The sequence below is a fragment of the Topomyia yanbarensis genome, chromosome 3, assembly GCF_030247195.1.
Source record: "Topomyia yanbarensis strain Yona2022 chromosome 3, ASM3024719v1, whole genome shotgun sequence".
Lineage (NCBI taxonomy): Eukaryota > Metazoa > Arthropoda > Insecta > Diptera > Culicidae > Topomyia > Topomyia yanbarensis.
In genome coordinates, this window is record NC_080672.1 from 299,900,646 (window position 1) to 299,926,636 (window position 25,991).

The 25,991-nt window shown below is 39.8% G+C and overlaps 2 protein-coding genes across 2 annotated transcripts in view; one reads left to right on the forward strand and one right to left on the reverse strand.

Moving 5' to 3' along the window:
• Positions 1–4,341: 4,341 nt before the first annotated feature.
• Positions 4,342–5,006, reverse strand: LOC131688904 (uncharacterized). Its single transcript, XM_058973517.1, has 3 exons — positions 4,780–5,006; positions 4,517–4,705; positions 4,342–4,452 (listed from the first exon to the last, which is right to left on the reverse strand). The coding sequence occupies exons 1-3, from the start codon at positions 4,978–4,980 to the stop codon at positions 4,342–4,344; spliced, it is 501 nt and encodes a 166-aa protein (XP_058829500.1). The 5' UTR covers positions 4,981–5,006.
• Positions 5,007–8,174: 3,168 nt separating this feature from the next.
• LOC131693419 (NADH dehydrogenase [ubiquinone] 1 alpha subcomplex subunit 6-like) overlaps positions 8,175–25,991 on the forward strand; it is a 52,380-nt gene continuing 34,563 nt past the window's right edge. Inside the window, exon 1 of the mRNA XM_058981210.1 lies at positions 8,175–8,200. The gene's annotated coding sequence lies outside the window, so the exon portion shown is untranslated. The remainder of the gene's footprint in view (positions 8,201–25,991) is intronic.

Consider the following 25,991-nt stretch of genomic DNA (forward strand, 5'->3'; position numbering starts at 1 on the left):
GCTAGAGTGCTTTTATTGCTAAGATCTTAGATTATTGGAAACTTAGTATCTTAGCAGAAGCGGCACAGTCTCGCTTCGTCGGAGCTGCTTTCGGAGTTATGGCTTTTTAGAGGATTAGAAGAGCTCATTCCAAACCCCACCAGATCCTAGCAAAACTCCATAACTCGCAGTAGAGCCCGAAAGGGTTCATCGCGTCGGTTGTTTTAAGTACTTAGGTAGTACTTATTTTATACCGTCCATAAGAAACTTCAGTTAGCACAACGCGCGCGAATGATGATACCGTAAGAGTACACATCTTTTCAACTTGTTTATGAAGGAAGAAACAAATACCTAATTATCATTTAATTTTTTATAATAAGAAATATGAAAGTTCACATGCGATAAATATTATTTGTATTTCGAAACCTCAAGGCATTAGCATATCTTTTTCGATATATGACTCGTTGCATTGAAGATAAGCCGCTTTTCATTATATCGTATTGTTCTTAGAATGTCGTGTTTCGCCGGAATACAGAAGAAAGGAATAATAAAATCGTTCACGATTGTTTCAATTAAACACAAGCAACAATCCCGAAAGTCGGCTGTCCGGAGTTGAAGTTGCACTTTTTACAAACCGAACATTTCCGAATTAATTCAAAAACTATAAATCTCTAATAAATTCTCGGTAGCCGCCTCCCTAGAGCAATAAACACGTGATAACAGTTCTGAGAGTGACGTAGATCGTATCACTTATCAAGGTGAATTCATATTTTGTCTAACTCTTTACCCCACCCTACTAACACAAACTCCTTCCCGTGGCAAACGTTTGTCACACTAACATTCCTTTCCTTCTCCGATGACTGTAAGGACGTGGGCGGTACCGTTATTGGCATTTCGAAGTATAGAACTCTCGAAACGTGCACATTCAGAATAGATAGCTACTTCAATGTCCCGTTCGTTGATTCTATGTGCAATTTCGCTTGTTCTGGTCAATCACGGAGTAGCAACTACGAATTGTACGGCCATCACGCACCTGCTCATGCTCGTGCTCATTTCAGCATATTTATGTAACTATTTTCGACCAATTTAAGGCTAAGAAAAACGAAAGCTTCACATTTCCGAATTGCTCTAAAATTCATATCCGTATTTCAATTTCGTTGCCTTTGTTGCTCTTAGTTTTGAATTTGCCGAATAATAGCCAACAAAATCGATAAAGCAAAACAACTAATTTCGATCCAGCTGTCTTTATAACGGCAAAGGCCGTTTTTGGAGACACACAATTTTAAAAATCTCATATTTCATGGAGCTTTTGATAACGAATGGTTCACTACGTTTTCCATAAGTGCACATGGCCTGCCAAATCAGGTACTTCGAAGCGAATTTCGACAGCTTCTATCGTTTGAAACGGTCATCCACAGCAGTGAAACATTCCTGTTCCGGCAACCGCTTGATATTCGCTTTGAAGTCCCTAGATTTTGAATACAGGCGAAACAAAATCTTTCGCGAACAGTTTGCTTATTTTCTTTCGTCTCGATCGAAATCTCACTGTCAACTGCTGAACTTAGCGGATATAAACATTACAGAGAAGAGAAACTGGGCAAACTTAACTTCAGTCAAGTATGGAAAAAGTTACGCAAGTTACAATCCAGCGCAATAATTATCTACACATCCTTTATTCGTTTATTTATTTTTATTTTTTCCATCTTCCAAATTTATAAAATACCAAGGTTCCGTTAATCTGACGCCTTGAGCCGTATCAAACGAACGATTTGTATAAAAAATTGTTTGATTTAAAAGATTGAAACCGTACAATTGCCCCAATCGATATTCATATAAGAAATTATTGATGGTCCGACAGTATTTTAAGTTCCGGAGCCCTGCATATGGTCAAGGCTTCTGTCTGTCACGTTACAAGTTTACGCATATTTCATAAGATAAGTCTGCAAAAACGATAAAATCAAATACTATCACAATTGAATGTTATTAAGGTTACTAAGCCGCACATATTTTCTACAGAAAGTTATTTTCTATCATTTTTTGTCACGTTACACAATTTTCGGAGTGAGTTTGGAGGTTGCCCGACTAAATTGAAAAAGTGTGTTCCGTTGAGCCCCTAATTTGCGTGAACACAGTTTTAAGTTAAAGCTTGGAAATCAAGGAAGATTTCGAAATATAGTTTTCGTGAAGAAAAACTTTTTTTCCGATTTTATTGAGTATTCTCAATGATCTGTCACGTTACAACCAGAATCTGTCACGTTACAGTTCTGTATTTTTATTGAGGCAAGGATATCGAGACAATAATACACAAATCATCCTTGATCTGGGAACTGAGTATTAACGTGAAATTTCATGTTTATTTTTAAAAATATATTGGTTTTGATGAACAAACGTGAATAACTTATGAAAAGGTCGTAATTTAACGAAGTATCACTTTATGTCGAAAGAAAATCTAAAATAACTCAAAAACATCTACATTTCAAAACCATTTTGAAAGGCATTCTAAAACAAAATCATTTACAGAAAAAAAATTAAATTAAAAATTAAAAGATATTTGAAATATGTTTCAAGTTTTTGTTTTAAAATCATTTAGCGTTATTTTCTCCACAATGCAATATTATTATTAATCCTTTTTATTTAATTGAATTTTAAACGCGTTATGGTTTTTAGCGCTTGGTATTCGTGAGTAACTTATTAAAAGGGCGTATTTTCACTACCAGATTTTTTTGAAAAAAAAAGAACAAAATATTTTGGAAAATTTTTCTTAAGAGCATATTGTGCCAAAATAATATTTAGTATTAATAGTGTATAATAAAATTATATTTATGACTGGAAAATATTAGGAAATTTAGAAGCATAAAGTCGTTGTAAAAAATGCTTTCTTGCCAATAACTTCTTAATAATGCAATGACTGTTTCTTCTATTTTTAGGCTTGCGTTAACAAAAAAAAATCATTATTTATATTCATATTCATCTAAAATTTTCAAGCAATATCATCAAATTTTATTTAGACTACGATGGAAAAATGTGGTTATAGGCAAAAAGTTGAAAATATTGATTTTGTTTACCTTTTTATCTCCTTACGGTCTTTCAGTCATTTTCAGGTCCTGCAAGAAGCATCAACAAACTTTTATAAATGAAAGACGTGGATTTTTTTCTGGGCTCAAAATTCATTTTGTTTAATATTAGAGGTATACAAACGGAAAAAAATAGTTTGACGCAAAATTTGATAAAAAAAAATTTCGCCTGTGGTTGCCATTTTCGGAGCCTTGACCATATAAGATCATCAAACGTCAACAAAATAAACAAAACATGTGGAATCAAAGACATTATTGTACATACATACAGAAACGCATAAAAATGGTCCCAATTTATCATGCTGAATCGATTGTTATATGAGACTTGTCCCTCTGGGTCTCGGAACAATCTTTTACATTTCTTATGTATTTAAGAAATGTAAAAATGTAACAAATGTAAAAATGTAATTCCTAATTTTTCAATTGTATCTGTTCGTTCGTTGTTTATAAAAATACATTCCTCGCCCTACAATATTTTATTGCATTCACATGTTTAGTTAAACAATTGTTTCCGAAAACATAACCTTATTGAACGACATGGTTGGCAAACTATGTCATAGCAAACAGAATACTAGTGTTTTTTAACATCCACGCTACCCCCACGGTAGCTTCACTTCAAGTGCGCAAATGCAGCATCCTTCTACGTACTTTGTTCCATGGCGTAAACGGCACTCATGGGACCCATGAAGAGTAGCAGGCAAACAACACATCATTCCGCACACGTGTGATCTGCCTCCAGATATTGCGAGCGCTGTGCGCCTATGCGATACCTACATGAAACAGCCTCCACTTCCCTCGGCTCCCCATCAGACTCCTGAATAACGAGACATTTTGATGAAAATTGTCCCAACAGACTCTACGAGGTCTTGCCGTCGCCCGTTTCCGAACAAGTCGCCAACCAAAATTGGTGCAGGTGTGAAATTTCAGGTCTGCGAGCGCATCAGGATGAGCGTGTTGTTGTGCTATAAATTGGCACGAGGGCTCCGCTTTGAGCCGGAAAAACCGGTGCTGGCTGGGGCAGACCTTGGTTTTCACAACGTCGAAAGCTGAACCGGCGAACCCTGGCGTAAGTAGAACAAGATTTTTGCATAAACATAATTTATGCCGGAGTCGTTATTTTATCTAGTTACTGTGCTACTAGTTCTCAACGTGAGCAGAGCCATGCTGATAATGTTAATTTTGAGCAACGATAATTATACATTTCTCATTAAATTTATGCGTATTATTTTTATACATTATATTTCGAAACTAGATAATTATATCAAAAGAATCGATTACAAAATAGACCTCAATTTTCCATCGTTTTGAGTTTCATGTAATTTCGACCAATTTTATAAACGGTATCGTTCGCTTCCAGCAGCGATTTTTTCAGTTCAATGTTTTGTTCTGATATCTTATCCTAACGAAATGTATAATCTGTTGCATTATCGTTAACCACCAAAACAAATGCACACTATACATACCACTAGATGAGAGAGCTCGTTTATTTTTATCCGATACGATGCAATTTCCTGTAGAAACTTATCCTTCTCTTGGCAGTAAACATCTCGCTCCGTTCGCTGTTGTGATTCCAGTAGAGCCATCTCATTTTTCGCCATGCATAGTTCATCCAACAACGAGTACTTTTCGGCAACCGTTTGCGTGATTGCATCCTACGTTCAGAGAAACAGGATAAGGCTATTTTGATGTTTTTGTGAGCATCGTCGGTGAAACTACAGCAACATACCTGCATGTTGTTGTTGACGGATATTGCGTCCGATAACGAATTTCTTAGGGACCAAACTTCTGCCTTCAGCTGCACCAATTCCGAAGCGGACACTTGCTGTGATGTTACCGGATCGGTTGTTGAGTTGGCACTTGATTGATTTACATTATCAAGGGCACGGTACGGTGTGTTTTTGGGGAACAATTTACAAAAACATGGCATCTTTCGTATTTACATATGTATGTGACGTGAGGTGGACTGCGAGCCGATAGTGATTGGTTGCTGCGATTGGGCCATGCTTGAAGCAGATAGGGTGATGTGCCTATTATGGCAGTAGAGCCTATTATGACCCTATTTCGTACCCCTTGGTTTCGAACCAAGCATATGAGATAATGACACTATCGATTTGGCTAAAACAGGTGAGAAAAAATAAGCTCAAGTTTTATTCTTTATTTTATGTGCACATATGTATTTAGAACTATCCTCTAAATCCAACTTTTAATTAAAACAAAATCACCTTATTGAAATATCTACTAATCCGCCTCACTCACGTAGTGAACCGAAACTGGATGCAACGGCGCTTAGCAAAATAAACACTTACGAGCCAGCATTTACCGCCTCATATCTCGTTATTCCAGCACAAATATACTAAACATTGCACTGATACATACCTTTACTTTAGCTGGAGAACCTTTTTACGATAATTTCACTTTAAAATCACTCGTCAAACACTAGAATAGGCCTAGTGTTATAATAGGATAAAACTAAATACGGGGGTTCCTATTATTGGCATGTTTTATTTGTTTTCTATATCGCACAATTTTTTTGCAAACTGCGTTCAAGTGAATTATACATCGGTGGGTGAACGAGAAAGTGCACGTCCACATTCTCTCGCATTGCACTTTTAAGTATAACATAATACCTTTATTACAATTTCAACCGTAGAATTTTCTAAGGGTCTTTTTTATTCATTTCGTTTATTTGATAGGCACAAACGCGTTAGCTTGGCGGTGCCAAATTCTTTTGTTTTTACATTTTGGATATTTTAAAACTAGGAGGTTACAATGTTGAAATATTTTTTTTTTCATGAAAGAGAAAAATTTTACAGCTATCTTAAGACTAGAAATAAGATTCCATATACAAGAGAGGGGCAAAAAAAAAAATTATGAAAAATTTTAAACCAAGGAATTCAATAGTAATAGTTTTTAGGAAATATTTACAGTTATCTTAAAACTAACAATATAGTTTGGTACACAAAAGGGGGAACAAATATTTATGAAAAATTTCACCGGTGTTTTAAAACTAGGGATACAATTCTATTTACAAGATGGGGGACAATAGTTTTAACAAAGAGGTAAAATTACAAATATCTTAAAACTAGGAATACGGAATACAAATTTGAATTTTTATCGGAGACTTATGCTTGGTCAAGATATTCAGAGGGGGGATTATTTCCAAAATCGGTGTAGGAGCAGTTGTATCAAGGACAGGGGAGAGAATGCGTAGATGGTGACCGGGAGAGAAGAGCAAAACTTGCAACTTTCGGACAAACGGGAGATCAGCGAAACCAATTAGCGCCTCAGTCTAGTAGGTCGGATTGGCGGATGGTATTCTTCGGGCCCGCGGGGAATCCTTCAAAAGTCATCGGACCTCGAGTCGCTCTCGGTTCAGTTTCCGTAGTGGTAAGGGCGACGGCGGTTACATAGTGGCAGTCTGGAGCTGATCGGTTCCACACGGCAGGAGGAAACTTCTAAAAACGAGAAATAAAAAGAGAGGGGCTAAATTGGGATATTTATCGTTTTTATGAAAGTATAAATAAGGGACATATAGGGGAAATCACGATTTGCCAGAATATCTCGGACTGGGACATTGGGTGGTCTACCTCGGGCCCGAAGGGAATCCTTTAACTGAGACCTGGCGTCCAAATACCCGGCGCATACCCAGACAACGTGCTCGATGTCGTGATAGCCCTCGTCACAAGCACACAGACTACTCTCCGCAAGCCCAATACGCCGCAAATGCGTATCTAAGGTGTAGTGGTTGGACATAAGTCGGGACATTACACGAATAAAATCCCGACCCACATCCATCCCCCTGAACCAAGGCTTCGTTGATACCTTTGGGATAATGGAATGTAGCCATAGTCCAAGTTCACCATTGCTCCACGAGGTTTGACAGCTGTTGAGTGTCCTCTGACGACAAATACTAAAAAATTCGTTGAAGCAGATTGGTCTTTCGTATATGTCACCATTTAATGCGCCCACCTTTGCTAATGAGTCGGCCTTTTCATTGCCCGGGATAGAACAATGAGAGGGGACCCAAACAAAGGTAATCTGATAAGATTTTTCAGATAACGTACACAAGGACTCCTGTATCATCCCCAGGAAATACGGGAGTTGCTTTTTTGGCTTCACCGCACGAAGAGCCTCGATAGAGCTGAGGCTGTCCGAAATGATGAAGTAGTGATCTGTGGGCAGAGTGTCGATGATCCCAAGGGTGTACTGAATTGCAGCTAACTCTGCGACGTAAACTGAAGCGGGATCATTGAGCTTGAATGAAGCGGTGATAGTATTGTTGAAGATACCGAAGCCAGTGGACCCATCGAGATTTGATCCGTCAGTGTAGAACATTTTGTCACAGTCGACTTCTCGGAATTTATTATAAAATATATTGGGGATCACTTGAGCTTTAGGGTCTTGAAAATGATAAACCACAAAAACACACGACAATGATTGCTAAATGATTAAATTTTCAATTCTGTCGCAACTTCTTCTTCTTCTTTTTCTTCTAGTTCTAGTTTTTTTCCGTCGGCCTATTTCCGCTACGAGGCCAAACACCGACGCCAGAGAGGTGACACGACTCCCACTATCTAGACTGGATATCGACCCGTCAATTCATGGACCCGGGGACCAACGGCTATACTTCCCTTCCGAAGGAAGGCGTGACCTCAGATTTTTCTCACTTCAGAAAAATCTCAACGACCTCGACTGGGATTGAACCTAGACCAACTGGGGTGAGTGGCGGTCACGCTTACCACGGCAACTTCAGCTACACTTCAGGAACGCTGCCGACGCAAGACGGTAGTCCGGCCAGAGACTCTAACCACGGGCGGGTAAATTAAAGTGGCTCTCCTTCGACTTTCCCGAACGCAAAAAGTGCAGAAAACTAAATTCAAGTAAGAGATCGAAAAGGTAAGCTAATCGCGGGTTCAAATAAACACGGATAAACTAAATTAAAATATACGCGTTCACCTTAGGGAGAGATTGCCAGCAACCCATTTAACTATAGAGGAGTAGCGTTTCACGTCATGATAACATAGTGTATTTTCAGGTGGTTTCCTACACTTGTTCGAAGTCCCGGGACAAATATTGGTTAAACTTTTATTCCTATTCTTATGCTAACTCATTAGCCTAGCATCGATCTGACCTGCAGTTGGATGAACGTTAGTGAACGGCGATGACGTGAACTGGCTGGTGACTGGGTGGTGGTAACTGGAACTGGTTTGTGACGTTGACGAGCGTTAGGCGTGAACGACCGCGTGCGTCGATTTTCGATGAATTTACATTCGCAGAAGTTTCAGTAGGCTGTTCGATTTGTATACAATTTGTAACAATCATCCCCGAATTTGTACCATAAAAAACATAAGTTTCTCGGAAACCTTCGTGACAGGTTTGCTTTTCGCCGCCAGATGGCATGCGGAAAGTATAGTTCCGATGTTGCACGTAATACTCGGCGGATGGTTATGTTGCCGATCTTCTATACGACGATGTGTTATGTAGCAACCGTATTTTATGACGAGGGGCGCGGTGGTGCGTACGCGCCGAGTTTTCTACGGTTCTACGAGCTCCAACAAAAAAACCACGTTGGCGCGGGTTTTCAACCTGGTCAACGTGATAGATTAGGTGGGATAACCTTATTTTCTGCTTATATCTTACTTGACTATTCTGATACAGACCGCACAGTTCGGACTGATTGGCTACTTTGCTTGCCTATTTCGATAGTTTAGTGTGTACTACTTTTAAAATTCTTTATCTCGAGATCGTGATAATTTAGAAGTGTGGTGTCCTCGGCAATATTGATCAGCGGGTCGAGTGCTGCTCGAAGGCGAATAGATAATTTCAGATTACAGCCACTAGACGGTGCAAGGGATAGTATAACTTCCAGTACATGTTAGGTGATGTTTTGTCACGAAAGTTTAATAATTTAGGAAAATAAAATTATCTGTAAAGTTTCTGAGGATGACATATATGATTTTATTTATTTATTAACAGTTTAAGGGCGAAGTGGCCTGTGCCGTATACAAAAGATTCCTCCATTCCACTCGGTCCATGGCCGCGCGTCGCCAGCCACGCAATCTGCGAAGGGTCCGCAAATCGTCTTCCACCTGGTCGATCCATCGTGCTCGCTGCGCGCCACGTCTTCTTGTACCGGTCGGATTGCAATTGAGAACCGTTTTCACCGGGCTATTGTCCGACATTCTGGCTACGTGCCCGGCCCACCGTAGTCGTCCGATTTTCGCGGTATGACAGATGGGCGGCTCCCCCAACAGCTGATGCAACTCATGGTTCATTCGCCGTCTCCATGTGCCGTCTTCCATCTGCACTCCACCGTAGATGGTACGCAGCACTTTCCGTTCGAAGACACCAAGTGCGCGTTGGTCCTCCATGAGCATGGTCCAGGTCTCGTGCCCGTAGAGAACTACCGGTCTAATCAGCGTCTTGTAGATGGTCAACTTCGTACGACGGCGAACTCTGTTGGACCGAAGTGTCTTGCGGAGGCCAAAGTAAGCACGATTTCCTGCCACGATGCGTTTACGAATCTCTCTGCTGGTATCATTGTCGGCGGTCACCAGTGAGCCCAAGTACACGAACTCTTCAACCACCTCGATTTCGTCGCCACCGATGCAAACTCGAAGCGGGCGGTTCTCATTCTCTTCTCGTGAACCTCTTCCTATCATATACTTTGTCTTCGACGTGTTGATGGCAAGTCCGACGCGCTTGGCTTCTCTTTTCAGTCTGATGTAGGCTTCCTCCATCTTCTCAAAGTTTCGTGCAATAATATCAACGTCATCGGCGAAGCCAAGTAGCTGAACGGACTTTGTGAAAATCGTACCACTCGTGTCGATCCCTGCTCTTCTTATTACACCTTCCAGCGCGATGTTGAATAACAGACACGAGAGACCATCACCTTGCCGTAACCCTCTGCGTGATTCGAAGGGACTCGAGAGCGTCCCTGAGACACGTACTACGCACATCACCCGATCCATCGTCGCCTTCACTAATCGCGTCAGTTTGTCCGGGAATCCGTACTCGTGCATAATCTGCCATAGCTGATCTCGATCGATAGTGTCGTATGCGGCTTTGTAGTCGATGAACAAATGATGTGTGGGCACATTGTACTCGCGGCATTTCTGCAGTACTTGACGAAGAGCGAACACCTGGTCCGTGGTAGATCGTTCGCTCATGAAACCCGCCTGGTACTGCCCCACGAACTCTCTTGCAATTGGTGATAGTCGACGGCATAGTATTTGGGAGAGTACCTTGTAGGCGGCGTTCAGCAGGGTGATTGCTCGGTAATTACAGCAATCCAGCTTGTCGCCCTTTTTGTAGATAGGACACACGACACCTTCCATCCACTCCTCCGGTAAAATCTCCTCCTCCCAAATCTTGGTAATCACCCAGTGCAACGCTTTAGCCAGTGGCTCGCCACCGTGTTTTAGTAGCTCGCTTGGTATTTGGTCAACCCCAGCGGCTTTATTATTTTTGAGCCGGCTAATCTCCTCCTGGATTTCTTGGAGATCCGGAGCCGGTAGTGTAATGTCTTCCGCGCGTGCTCCCAGGTGCGTTACCGTGCCATCCTCGTCGTCTGCTGCATCGCCGTTCAGGTGTTCTTCGTAATGTTGCCGCCACCTCTGGATCACCTCACACTGGTCCGTGAGAAGATTCCCGTTTGTATCTCTGCACATGTCGGCCTGTGGTACGTGGCCCCTGCGCGAGCGGTTCAACTTCTCGTAGAATTTCCGTGTGTCTTTAGCGCGGTACAGCTGCTCCATCGCTTCGCGATCTCGGTCTTCCTGCTGGCGCTTTTTGGTCCGGAAAACCGAGTTCTGCCTGTTCCGTGCCTGTTTATATCGCGCCTTGTTCGCCCTCGTGCGGTGTTGCAGCATTCTCGCCCATGCTGCATTCTTCTCTTCGACTAACTGCTCGCATTCGCCGTCGTACCAGTCGCTTCTTCGGTCCGGGCCCACCGTACCTAGTGCAGTGGCTGCGGTGCTACCTATGGCGGATCGGATATCTCTCCAGCCATCTTCAAGGACAACTGCGCCTAGCTGCTCTTCCGTTGGTAGTGCCACTTCCAGCTGCTGCGCGTATTCTTGAGCCACTCTGCCCTCTTGTAGCCGCTCGATGTTTAGCCGCGGCGTTCGGCTTCGACGAGAGCTATGCACTGTCGAAAGTTTTGAGCGTAAGCATACTGCAACCAGGTGGTGGTCCGAATCTATATTCGCACTGCGATAAGTGCGGACGTTTGTGATGTCCGAGAAGAATCTACCGTCGATTAGAACGTGGTCGATTTGATTTTTTGTTACTTGGTCCGGTGATCTCCAGGTGACTTTGTGGATATCTTTGCGAGGGAAGAAGGTGCTTCGGATTACCATTCCACGAGAGGCTGCGAAGTTCACACATCGTTGGCCGTTGTCATTTGATACGGAATGCAGACTGTTAGGCCCGATCACCGGTCTGTACATTTCCTCCCTTCCTACCTGTGCGTTCATGTCACCGATGACAAGTTTCACGTCTCGCAGAGGGCAACCGTCGTATGTCTGCTCCAGCTGCATGTAGAACGCTTCTTTCTCGTCGTCGGGTCTCCCTTCGTGTGGGCAGTGCACGTTGATGGTGCTGTAGTTGAAGAAACGGCCTTTGATCCTCAACTTGCACATCCTTGCGTTGATCGGCTGCCACCCGATCACACGTTGGCGCATCTTGCCCAGTACTATGAAGCCGGTTCCCAGCTCGTTGGTTGTACCACAGCTCTGGTAGAAGGTAGCCGCTCGATGCCCGCTTTTCCACACCTTCTGTCCCGTCCAGCAAAGTTCCTGCAGCGCCACGATATCGAAGTTGCGGGGGTGTAGCTCGTCGTAGATTATCCTGTCACATCCTGCGAAGCCGAGCGATCTGCAGTTCCATGTTCCGAGTTTCCAATCGTGATCCTTTATTCGTCGCCTGGGTCGTTGCCGATTGTTCTGGGTCGTATTCTCTTCTGTATTGTTCGTTATGTGGGTTTTTTAAGGGGCGGCTTATAGGGCCTACGCCAACCACCTGTCTCGCCGGTGGGCCATCGTGCCAGGACTGCTTAAGGTCCCACCTGGGCACCAGGACAGGTTTACACCTTCCGAGGAAGGGTAACCCCCCTTCCCTGCCAGCATACGACCAAAGTTCCCACCGGGGTTGGTTACCCGATCTTCACTAAGGTTACTCGTATCCCAGTCGACGCCACGAGGAGGCCAGGGCTAGGAGTTACTGGGCAGGAAGCTAAGGACCGCAAGTGGGGTCTATTTTATGCCTTCAGGTACGAGAGGCTTACGCACTTCCCAGTCATTGTCGACCAATGACATATATGATAATGTAATGATTAAATTAAATACCACTCACTAAGCGGCACTAGTGAGCATACATCATTTTATTTTAGTATCACCAAATGACGGCAAATTAGAAGGGTGATGTCTTCAGCAAAACTGCTTGAGATGTCCAGGACTGTCCGATGGTGACAGATTAGTTTAGGATACTCTCAATATGGGGTGCTAGTGAGCGTACAAGCTTTCAACACATGGTAGATTGTAGGGAGAACTGTTCCAATTCAGACCTAGTAAGTGTTTATGAGCTATGTAACTGGAACGTGTCAATCGATTCACAAATAAAAAAAAAGATCGGAAAAGTCGCCTTAGAAAAAACTAAGGCGAGTTTTTCCCGATTTTTTACCGTATTGTGTAAAAACGGTTCTGCGCAAAAGTACATGAAAGGTCTAAATTACCCCAACCTTGTTCCAATTCAGACCACCCATTTCGTATCAGTTTTTCGCAATAGAAATGAATTCGTTTTTGGCTATTTGAATTTCACTAAATTTTGTATTGAAAAATTCTCTTCGATGTATAAAACTTTGAAACAAATATACAATAAGCTGGTCCAAATTACATAAAAATAGGTTATGAGCTATAACATCGAAATCTGTCAACGGATTTGCAAAAACTTATGTTTTCCTGAAAGTTCGAACGACTGCGCACATTCTCCTCTCAAACGGTTTTTCGCAATCGCGCATCAGATTGTATATACGACAAAAGGTCCGAATTGGACCAACCCATATTCTATCTTTCACACACCGATTGAACGAAAACAGTTGCTAGTCTCGCCCAAAACAAGGCATTAAATAAGAGATATTATCCGTCAGATACAAATCACGATAATGCACTTGATTTAATTAATTGTTTTTGCCAACAAAAATCTTGTTTTTCGGCTTACACATTTAAAAAAAAGCGCTCCGAAGCAACATTCGCCCCTAGCCCCCGCACACGAAAAATGAGAGCAGCAAAATTTTGTGAGATAGAACAGAGCTGCATGACAGACATGAAATACGCTTTTCATAATACAGTTAAAACCCGATTTTATCAGCTCCCGATTTTATCTCCTACCCCCCCATTTTAACAGCTTTTTGACCCGATTTTATCAGCTTTGTATGAAAATTGGTAGTTTGATGGGATCTAGCAGACGAAACAACTTAAATTCGAGTAAATTCTTAACCCTCTAGTGACCAAATTTTTATTTGGCTTGAAAAAACTTTTGTAGGTGGGTTTCGTGATGAGAAAAACGAAAATAATGTTGATAATTCATGTAAGCAATGGATTTTTCATTAAAGCCTTAAAATAAGTAGGACGCCTAGAGGCGGTGTTGGGCACCTGGGCGAAAAAAAAACAAAAAAAACGCTTTTAATCCACCTAACAGTGTGATGAGACATTTCTTATAACTCTTATCACTCTCTTCGGATATTATATCATTTGAGAACATTTAGAAATTGATGCTTCGCGATGTTTTGGATAACACATACTACATGGGATAGTGGCAGGACTTAGAGAATCGCTCAAATCAGCATAGGACAACATCAGTGCTAGAAATCTCAAACCAAATCAATGGGAAAGCGAAAAAATGGCCCATAAAATAGACATACAAACGAATTATTGCTAATGCTCTGTTAATAAAATATCTAAATTCCTCAATCAATGCATTGTGGTGGGAAAACTGAATTTTCCTATCGAAAAAAAAAATCGAATTTTTTTGAATCGATTTGAAGTTTATACTTTACTCAAATTTCCAACGCGACTGAGAACTAAGAAATCAACGCTTTTTCTTAAAAAAACGATACTAGCAGTGACACCATTCAAAGAAAATCAACAGTGAATATTTCCAGACTTGATTTTATTTCCTATTTAAGAACTATTGCGTTTTTTACATCCTATCGAAACCCAAAACTTCATGAAGTATTTGAAATTATTAAATTAAAATTTGTGTTTGCTATTGAAATTGACAAAATGATAGTATCGCCCCTTTGGCGATTGTTTACTTTTTCGGTCCCACCTATCAGCATTGAAGTATCGCCCTTATGTTTTTTTACAATACCAATTTTACAATTGGTGGGGGTTTGATGAAAATCGATCTTACTGTCCAAACGGCATAATTCCGAAACCGTAATTTTTCAGGTTTTAAAATTATGCAGAATTAATTTTTCAGAAAATAGTAACAGAGTTCGTGTCTTTAGCGAATTTGTTGCGACTTTATTGTAGTCATGAATATTAACCTGAGAAAATTCACCATAAATAATTCTTGGACGATATACCGTCAAAATTATTTTATCAAATGATGCGCTGTTTAACGTTTGTAAAACTCATCGAAGATACTAAACCTCCGAAATTGGCGGTTTCAAAATGATGTTATCTTGACCTTAAATTACTGTTTTTGAACATTTGACCTATACATATAATTGGTCATACAACAAAAATCAAATGCTCATCAAAATCGATCAGAACCTGCTAGAATAGAATGGAAATCGTCATTTTTCATAAATTTCTCTCTACATTCGGAAAGTGTTATCCTCGTTATTAATCATATTACGTTTTCGTCTCAACTCGACGCATTCCCCAAAAAACCTGTCTTAATCCACCTAGTGGTGCAATTGTGCTTTTCTCATTTGTCCAGACTACGATTCCTTGGCTGGTTATGTTCAATACAATGGTGGAAATGAATATTACATGTTCAGTACGATATGCACAATGCATTGCACATACATACAATGGGTCGACAGCCACGACCTTGAGATACTACTGAGATACTGAAACATCGCTTGACCGCCGCTGGTTTCAAGCGATGTTTCAGTATTACATAGTAAGATCCGGGAGGTCCGGGTCCTGCCGAAAATTTTCAACTTGTTAAGAAATTTTAAACCAGTTTTAATTTTAAAGTAGCATCGTCTCACTGCATACTCCCTCCGGGCCGGTATGATTGTCGATTTTTAGTGTGATTGCATAACCTTTCTATATGAGAAAGGCAAAAATGTACCAAAGTCCAAAGAAGTCAATTTTTGTCAAACATCTCAATGTTTCATGCATTTTAAAGTCATTTGGCATCAAAAATACAAATTTGATTTTGAAAATTTTTCATTTCAGTTTATATGGGAATTTGCTGCGTGATTGCACTCTTCAACTCGTAACTTCGGAACCGGAAGTCCAATCAATAAAAAATTCAATAGCAGCCGATGGGAAGGTTGTACCTTTCATTTGAGACTAACTTTGTGCAAATCGGTCCAGCCATCTCTGAGAAACAGAGGTCACATTTTTTCCACATACACACATACATACACACACAGACATTTTCCGATCTCGACGAACTCAGTCGATTGGCATATGACACTCGGCCCTCCGGGTCGGGATTAGATTGACGAATTTTAGAGTGAATGAGAAAGGCAAAAACATTTTTAGCAAATGTTAAAAGTTATGCATTTTTTTGGTGAGCAGTTCTATGTTTCATAGACATTAAATCAATTTTAACTTCGCTTCCTATTAAATAAAGACCCTTATTACAGTACATCTCTACAAAAACGAGCTCAATTTGAAAATAAATCTGAGGATAATGATTGATTACAGAACTCTGGAATTTTCTATTGGAATGTTTTCAGGCAGGAATTTGATATTGATGCTATTAGACAACTGTGAAATCAAGACCAATAGATCAGTTACATATCAGGACCCCATTCCGACAATTTATCAAAAGTCCTCATGACGTTTACAACAACAGGTTATCAATGTACGGATCAGATAATTGTTATTGTAATATTGAATTAAATCAGTCTGCATCAATAAATTTTCAACTTCAATCCAATATTTTTTTGGGTGTGTGGGGGGGGGGGGGGTTGTATGGTGTTAAACCCCAAAACCTTCTCTTGGCTAAGCCGTTGCTTGGAGCTATTTAGTTCGCTTTTCATTTTCCGATATGTTTCAGATCAATCCGATGATGATGATTGATGATGAAAAATTGCAGTCAGAAGGTTTACAGAAATGAACACTTTTGTACTGATAAGTTATCAAGTTCCTTCCAGACAACTTGGAAGTGTTCAGTGATTATCTCTAACGGTTGTAGATAGTAAAATTAAATACAAAATTCGTTTTATCGAAATAATGTTTAGCTTATTTCAATAGATTATTACTATATTGAACAATAAATAGGCAACAAAGAGTAATCAACAAACAACAAGCCATAACTTTTAAAGTATTCAAAATAGATATTTAAAGTCTTCAGTATAGTTATTCGCAAAAGTAAGAGCTACAAATTTGCTGAAGACATCTTTTCGATATAATCACTTCCAAGAAAATTTGTGAAAATATCTCACTCATAGGAGGATTAATCAGTAAAAGCACAATATCGAAAGAAAGGGCATATTACCTCCATTAAATTCTCTGAAGATATTATTGACCTAAAATAAGCCGTTTCGGCGTTAATAATAGATTACATGTTTTTGGTCATATTTCTGACAATGGGAAATGATAAAGATCTTTCGTCCGCATTTAATGTTAAATATCTTTTTTGATAATAGTCCGATTTCAACAATCTATAGCTTGTTCCAAAGGTATTCGTTAAAGCTGTCTAAAAACATATAAATTGTTAAATTATGTTGTCGATTTCGGCAGATAATTCAAAAAAACTGCAAAAAACGCCATTTTTACACATTCAAACATTCATATCTTGGAAACTAAACATCAGCATCAAAAACAAATTAATAGCGTTCATACTGTTTTTTAGTTCTTTCATTTAAAATTGGTTTGGATAAGATCGGTTCAGCCATTGCTGAGAAACACGAATGAGAATTTGTCCGTTACATACACACACACAGACACACACACACACACAGACATTGTCCCAAATCGTCGAGCTGAGTCGATTGGTATATAAGACTCGGCCCTCCGGGCCTCGGAAAAAATCTTGAAAGTTTGAGCGAATTCTATACATTTCTTTTATAAGAAATGTAAAAATATTCTTCTAGTTACTTCAACATAAGCGAATTCAGATGGTTTATATTTTGGACTCCATCAGAACGCAAATTACCAAAGCTAAGGAGTATTTCTCTAGTGCTTTGGTTGTTTAATTATTGGCTTCTAATTTATAGTAGGGGAGACCAGTGTCTACTGGCGATGGTTTCACTTATCATGTTTTATTTTTTTAATTTGAGAAGATCGAGTAAAAAAGAATTTTCGAGATTCTTCAGGTGAAATTCCGAAGTAAACAAACAAAAAAGAACAAATTTTGTTTGTGGTTACGTATATTGTATATACGGCCACGGAAAGTTCTTTTCGCGCGCTATCGGAAAATCTAATCATTCGTGGAATAGCTTTGAACTAGCTTTAAATAACAAAAATGCTAAAATTTAAAGACTTCACCTAGGGTAATGAGCCTATTTTCGCCCTAAACATGTGAAGCCGGTGGTTAGAGCAGCGCTAGCCATCTTTGTTCAACGCATTAGAAAGCAAAGATACTGGTGCCAATTCATACGCATTGCATCAATTATATTCCGAGTAATTATTGAAATGGTGAGGCACCCTCCCGAATACGACTAAAATGGGCTCTTAACTCTAATATGCTCGAAAACTTAACGCTTAACGTGAACGAAACAGAATGTAATGCAACATAAGTACATGGGAGAATGTATTACACAGTAATTGAAGTGCAGGATTATAAATAGCGCCATATGTCTAATACAAAAGGAGAAAAAAGATTCCGCCAACTTACCCCAGACTCCCCTAAATATAATGAAATGATAAGGACATCCATATTCTAACAGCAGCATTCACCCAAAGATTTTAAAACATGCTTCTTTTCAGCTAAAATTGCACATAAAGCTAGTTTCGGTACGATAAGTAATCACAAAAGACTGAACTTTTTTTTGCTCAGGTGCCCATCACCGCCTTTAGGCGGGCAAAGTGTTTTACCAAAAAAGCTAAACTTCCGAATTATTCCACTAAACCAATTCACATCTACAGTAAAATGCTACTAACAGGCTACTCAAAATTTTTTTTTAGATATTAAAATTTCCAAAAATAGTTTGTTTAATGAAGATTATCACTAAACACAAAATAGTTTTTTCCCACGTTTTCCTCGAATTTTCAACTTGGAGCTTCAATTGCCTTTCACAGAAAGCTACGATTATTCAAACAATGTGTGTGTATGAAAGGTGTGAGCGTTGGGAAGAAATACTAGTGCGGATGACAACATACAATCATGTTTCAGAAGTTTTATTTAGATTTTTAAAGAAACCGCCTAGTGGCGGTGCTGGGAACTAGAGGGTTAAGCAGTTCTTATCTTAGAGATCCGAAATATGCAAAAATAATTTTTTTATTATTTTTATGAATTTTGCACTGTTAGACTCCTTAAGGTAAATTTAATCAAAATAATCAGAAAGGGTTATGAGGCTAAATCTAGAAACTATAGAGGAATACTTTAAGAGCTTCGGTTTCATAAAAAGATAGAAAAATATATGTCCCGATTTTTGGAATGTCCCTGTTTTATCAGCCTAAAATTCACCAAGGGACTGATAAAAACGGGTTTTCTCTGTATTACCTTAGCTGAGAAACAGCCAGGCGTCCGAATTGGCCAGTTGTCCGTATTGGCCCACTTCCCCCTGATATATCCCAAAAAATGATAATTTAGAAAAATGTTTTTAACCCTCCAGCACTCGCGTGAATGGCCCCCCGAATGAGCAGCCACTGGTGCTGAAAGAAGACTTCGTTAGAGTTTCTGAAGGTGTTGCACTAAATACAACGGCGCGAGTGTCGGAGGGTTAACAAAATTCACGAGGAAGTTTAGGGCTGTCCGGCGCTTGTGACTCCCATGCGCATTGAAAATGTCCAAAACTATTGATTTTCAACTGCCAACAACTTGACTTGCAATGGAGGAATTCCACGAAGATCCGTCCGAAAATCTTTAAAATCGTGACCGACCATCTTAGATTCCAATGAAACTTTACACGTTTCACCGTCATTTATTTATTTATTTATAATTTATTTATTTATTTATAATTAATTAATATCAACAGACACAGTGTGGTCCTAATGATAATTTCTTAATCTATTTAAAAAGTCAAATTGTAATCTGCTACGTGGAATGTGAAGATCGAAATCGGATGAAACTCTGTTGAAGGTCCGCTACAAACCAATGATGGCACCGTTTACTCCATAGTTAGTCCGGCGAAGAGGTAATCGGAGGAATAAATTATTGCGAAGGGCGCGAGGGCGAACATTCATGTTTATCGCACTGAGAAGCTCGGGGCAGTCAATGCGATCTTGCAAAATATCCGAAATCGTCATAGCACGGAATAGATCCCGTCGCACTTGCAATGTATCGAGTCCAATAAGCAAACCCCGGCTTTCATAACTTGGCAGCTGGTGAGGGTTGCTCCAAGGCAATCGACGAAGGGCAAACCGAACAAATCTGCGCTGTACTGTCTCAATTCGATGGACACCGTTGAGATAATGAGGGTTCCACACAACTGAACAATATTCCAGAGTTGATCGAACGAGTGAGCAGTAGAGAGATTTCAAGCAGTAAATATCTGAAAAGTGCTTAGATATTCTCATTATGAACCCCAAACAGCGTGATGCCTTTGCGACAATATAGCTGATATGCTGTTTAAACGTCAGTTGTTCATCGAGAAAAACTCCGAGATCTTTGACGCAATTCGCTCTGTCAATTGTGGATTCAGCTAGACAGTAATTGAATCGCATTGGCGTTTTTTTCCTCGAGAACGTAATGACCGTACATTTCTTGGGGTTTAGGGTCATTCGGTTGATCTCGCACCATTCCGCAAAGGTTTCCAGTTGGCGTTGAAGGAAAGCTGCATCATCAGTATTCCGGATTCTATGGTATAACTTGAGGTCGTCGGCGAAAGACAACCGTGGTCCTTCTAAACAAAAGTTAACGTCGTTGAAATACAGAAGAAAAATCAATGGAACGAGATGGCTGCCTTGCGGAATACCAGATGAAGCACAGAACTCTTCGGATACACAATCACCTATCTTGACTGCTAGACGACGATCACTGAGATACGATTGCATCCAACGGAGAATATTAGTACCAAAGCGGAGTCTATCCAATTTTGCCACTGCAATAGCGTGATTTATCTTGTCAAAAGCAGCTGAAAGGTCCGTGTAGATAACGTCAGTTTGAAGGCCGTCCGACATAGCATCTGTAACATATGTTGTGAACGACAGAAGATTCGTAGATGTTGAACGTTTCGGCATAAATCCATGCTAAGTCTCGGAGATATACTGTTTGCAGTGGCTGGAGATGGGTTCCAACACAGCCATTTCAAACAGCTTAGGAACTGCGCTTAGCGTTGCAATACCACGGTAGTTGTCAACTACCTTTTTATCACCTTTTTTGTGAATTGGAAACATGAAGGAGGATTTCCAGAGTTCGGGAAATACTCCGGTTGTTAGCGACAATTGAAACAGATGACAAAGAGGTTCAATTAGACCGGCAGAGCATTTTTTAGAATAATAGTTGGTATACCATCTGGGCCTGCCGAGGTTGAAGCCTTCATTTTCCTAACCGCCAGTTGTACCATATTATTGTCGATATTGATAGAGTTCAAAGACTGGTATGATTGAGGTACATTGAGAGCCGCGCGTGAAGCCTGGGTCGGTGTCAGCTTCTCGTTGGAGAAAACACTCGCGAACTTTTCAGAGAATAGTTGGCAGATCTCCTGTAAACTAGAGCTCATACGTCCTCCATTGCTCATCGTTGAAGGCAACCCGGATTCCTTTCTTTGCTCGTTTACATGCTTCCAGAATGTTTTAGGTTCGGACTTCAACTTACGTTGCACGTTTCGCAAGTAATCGGCATGGCAACGCTTCGATGTCTTTTTATAGACTTGGTTAACATGAACGTAGTGTTGTCGCAGCACGTAGCCCCCAAACTTGGAGTACTTCTTCAGAGCTGCTCTTTTAGTCGCTTTTAACCGTCTCAGCTCGGCAGTGTACCACGCTGGGTGCTTAGATTGAAGGCCACTTCTTTTGGGTACATAGCGATCGATAGCATAGCTCATAACATTGGAGAAGGTCTGCACTGCAACGTTGACATCATCATTGTCGAGAATTTCAGTCCAGTGGATATTCGACAGGAAGTCAATAATGCTATTATAGTTGGTTTTTCTAAAATTATAGCTGACGGTGTCAGAAGCATTGCAGTCATGCTTCACTCGAATCGCTTCAAGCAATATATGCAGGGGAGGGTGATGTCTAACAGTCTTTACCAGGGGGAACGGTGCTGCGGTAACTTTTGGCGCGTAGTCAGATTTGCTCGAAAAACAGAGATCAAGGATTCTGTTGTTCTCGTTCACCACATTATTCGTTTGGCGCAGCAGATTTAGACTGTAGCAGTCAAGCAAACTGGTGATACCAGCATGAAAAGATGACAATTCGGGATCAGCGAACATAAATCCGTCAGAAGCAGAGCGCCATTTTAATCCGGAGAAATTGAAATCACCAACAATCAGGATCTCATCAACCGGGCTTGCTTGAGCGGAAATCCGTTCCAGTGACTCAGTATGTGAATCAATCAATGACGAATCGCGAGTGCGGTCCGGTGGAAGATAAACCACGCAAAGATAAAGTGCGTAACCAGCCAGTTTGATTCGCACCCACACCTGCTCGACACAGACCCCCAAAGTATCGTCAATCAGTTGCGCTTTCAATCGACGATGGATAGCCACAAGTACCCCGCCACCGGTAGCTTTGAGACTGTTGCGTGAGCTGCGATCAGTTCGGAAAACATCGTAGTTGGCACCAAATGCTTGCACTGACAGAGTGCTATCGCTAAGCCACGTCTCTGTGAGGGCGATTATGTCGAAGCATTCATCCGAATTTGCTGCCAGATAATCTTCGATTACTGAATTCATACCACCGGCATTCTGGTAATATATTTGTAGGTTTGAATGCCGCGATTGATTGCCGTTGGTATCGATTTGGAAGACCCCTTCACCACTCCTGCACACAGGACCGTGACGACTGGTGAACGCTGGCTGCAATGGCTCGACTGTGGCAGGGGGATCAAGGGCTTCCATAGTGCTAGCTGCAGTGCGTCCCAGGGTGCGATGAGTCATACCAGCATAGCATAGAGTGCTTAGTCCTTCTGTGATCGTTGTAGAGCCGAATGTGCTATGAAGAGACGTGCTCGTTACGATGGGATCCAAATTTTGTTTTTGACATTGAAGATTCACAGCGGCGGTAGAGTTGTGTTCATCAGCAGACTGTAAGTGAAATTTACATTGAGGGCGTGCAGCATCTTGTATTGCTTCGGAAGGACATATACCCTTCTTGGCTTTACCTGACACAGAAGAAGTCGCCGATTCGCCAGGTAGACCTAAATCGCTCGCCGGGATACAAGAAGTTGGACAGATGAGTTTATCCGGAACAGCTTGGCGCTACTGTCCACCACCAGATGGATTCTTCTCCGCCGCAATCCTGATGATAGGTCGTTGGATTTTTGAATTGGTCACAAATTCACGGAAGTAGATGTTCTCATGCAAGACTAAATATTTTCCACAGGTAATAAGATTATTTTGACTCAAGAGCAACTTTTCAAAAAGGCGTTAACGTTTCAACGTGAAGGAATTTCAAATTTTTTTTGTTCGGTTACTGTATTTTATACAGCAAAACTATCTGAGAACGAGTTACAGGGAATGAATACTTCTGTCTGAAAAAATATACACTGAAAAAAATGTTGCGTCATTTTTCAAAAAAAACAAAAATTTATGATAAAAATTTAAATTACGAAAAAAACCCATTTTTTTCAATTTTTTATATTTTGTTACCAAAAACCCAAAGAGAAAAGAAACATTTTGAATGTGATTGCATGATGGAGAAAAAATCGGTAAAAAAGTTTTCCTAACAATAACTTCGCACATCTATTTAAATTTCATACTAATAGACATACAAAATTGTAATTCTATTACAGAATATAATTCTAAGCACCATTTAAAATCAAAATGCATTTAACAAAAATCTTCCAAAATGCGATAGTTTTCGAGATATTTGAAATTTTGCTCCTTCAAAAACAATTAATTCGTGTAATTATGCTCTTTTTAAAAGTTATTCCGCGTTACCCCACCAAAAAATGTCAAAAATTTAATGTCTTTAAAACACGTAAAAGCAACTTTTTTAGTGTATTTGGATTCTGGAGAAGCTTTCAATAAAAAAACAACTTTTGACATTTTTTTATAAATCTTACTATTTGCAGTCAAAAATACAATTTTCTTTTTGAATATGATTCTAAACGCCATTTTAAATCGAAATGCTCTTAACAAAAATTTTCTAAAATGTAGTAGTTCTCGAGATATTTTAACTTTTGTTTTAACAACACAATTATTTTGTTTTATTACGACCTTTTCATAAGTTAGTCGCGTTTCTCCATCAACAATAATAGGTTTTTCAAAAGGCCCGTAAACTTTCCTGCAACTTTCTCTTTGACATCAAGGCGATATTGTGAAACATTTTAAAGTTACATGAAAACAACCAACATATGATTCAGCTATATAGTTTAACAGACCCTATGGTTGAAATATATTTTAATTGCTATGTCAATTAGTATGAAATTTAAAAACATGTACGAAGTTATTGTTAGAAAAACTTTTTTAACGATTTTTTCTCCATCATGCAATCACATTCAAAATGTTCCTTTTCTCTTTAGGTTTTTGGTAACAAAATATAAAAAATTTAAAAAAATGGGTTTTTTCGAAATTTAAATTTTTATCATAAATTTTTGTTTTTTTCAAAAATGACAAAACATTTTTTTCAGTGTATATTTTTTTCGGACAGAAGTATTCATTCCCTGTAACTTGTTCTCAGATAGTTTTGCTGTATAAAATACAGTAATCGAACAAAAAAATTTTGAAATTCATGCACGTAGAAACGTTTACGTCCTTTTGAAAAATTACTCTTGTATCAAAATATTCCAATTGCTAGAGAATATCATGGAGATTCATACAGCGAACACACCTGCAAAGTTTCGTTCGAATCGACGATGGTCATATTTTGCGGTCGGCCGGTTTCTCATGGAATCCCTCGACGAAATCCATTCCCAAAATGTTGAAAAGTCTTCCTTCTTGAGACATTGGCGGACCTTCCTATGCATTGAAAACGTCCAAAACAACTGGTTTTCATCTTACAACAAAATACCCTCCAAATTAAAGATCATTGCAATATTGTTGAAAAATGATCCATTTTGAATATCAAAATTTTTACTAGCTCACAAGTGTCGGGTAGCCCTGCACCTCCTCAAGAATTTTGTTGAAAACATCTTCCTAAATTATTATTTTTTTGGGATATATTACAATCTACCGTTCATTGAAGCTTGTACGCTCACTAGCGCCGCATAGTGAGAGTATACCAAATTAATCTGTCACCGCCGAGTAGTCCTTGACATCGCGAGCAGTTTTGTTGAAGACATCACCCTTCTAAATTACCATCATGTGGAGATACTGAAATAAAAAGATGTATGCGCACTAGCGCCCCCTAGTCGGTATCCAACCTAACAATTACATTATCAAACAGCCCTTGTCGTCCTTTAGAAATTTTACGGAAAACATCTTTTACCGAAGTTATTAAGTTTTCGTGACAAAACATCACCTAACATGTACTAGAAGTTGTATTCTCCCTTGCGCTGCCTAGTGGCTGAATTCTGAATTTATCTATTCGCCTTCGGGTAGCACACGACCCGTTGATGAATATTACCGAAGACACCACACTTCTAAATTATCACGATCTAGAGATAAAGAATTTGAAAAATAGTACATACTCACTAGCGCCGCCTGGTGGATATATTCCAATTTGATTTGTCCATAATCGCGTAGCCCTTTACCTATTCTTGTACCCCTCTAAACGCTCTCGTTATTGAGATAAAGAATGATTTTGACATTAGTTGAACATTTGCATTCGCACTAGCGCCGCCTGGTGGGACAATTCCGAGTTATTATTTCCAACATCCAGAAGCTTTTGGCTTTCTAGACAATTTTTTCTAAGATACCACCGCTCAAAATAAATAGTGTTTCGATATATTTCATGTTAAACCCACTCAACGGTAGTCACATTCTCGATGAAAGGTTCGATTTATTTATTCTCTTTTAAAGCACCCCTGGCGGCACAGCTCAACTAATTGAATATCTCATTACTCTAAATTGTAGGTCTAAGAAAGCACAACAACTTTGCCAAAGAAAGTATGACGCTAAATTTCAAAGGAGACCCATTGGACATGACTAACATCAATACAAGGAATACTATGGTACAATGATCAATTTTCTTCAAAAATAATATTGACAAAAGATGGTGTTTTCTACACAAATCGCTAATATGGACAGTTTTGACTTCATTGAATTAAGCAGCTCAAAACGCATTCTAGACTAAACATATGTTAAACCACCAATGAAGATTGGTGCAATTTAACTTTTGCTGTAAAAAATACTACAATAAAAAGGTGTATAAATTTTCAATTAACAAAAGCTGTTATAAATATTTCGAATAACGACAAAACATTTCACGAAGACGTTCACCGGTACCTAATTAAAAAGTTAAAACATATTTTGCAAATTTTACCACTTTGTGAAAAACGGTGGGGCCACTTCAGAAATTTTTACTATCCTATGCTATA

Excerpts from the sequence above, each read along its gene's own strand:
- LOC131688904 (XM_058973517.1), bottom strand. The coding sequence starts at position 4,980 with ATGCCATGTTTTTGTAAATTGTTCCCCAAAAACACACCGTACCGTGCC. Across the intron at positions 4,706-4,779 it reads CCGTCAACAACAACATGCAG|GATGCAATCACGCAAACGGT; the intron begins GTATGTTGCTGT and ends CTCTGAACGTAG. Across the intron at positions 4,453-4,516 it reads ACGAGCTCTCTCATCTAGTG|GATAAGATATCAGAACAAAA; the intron begins GTATGTATAGTG and ends ACATTTCGTTAG.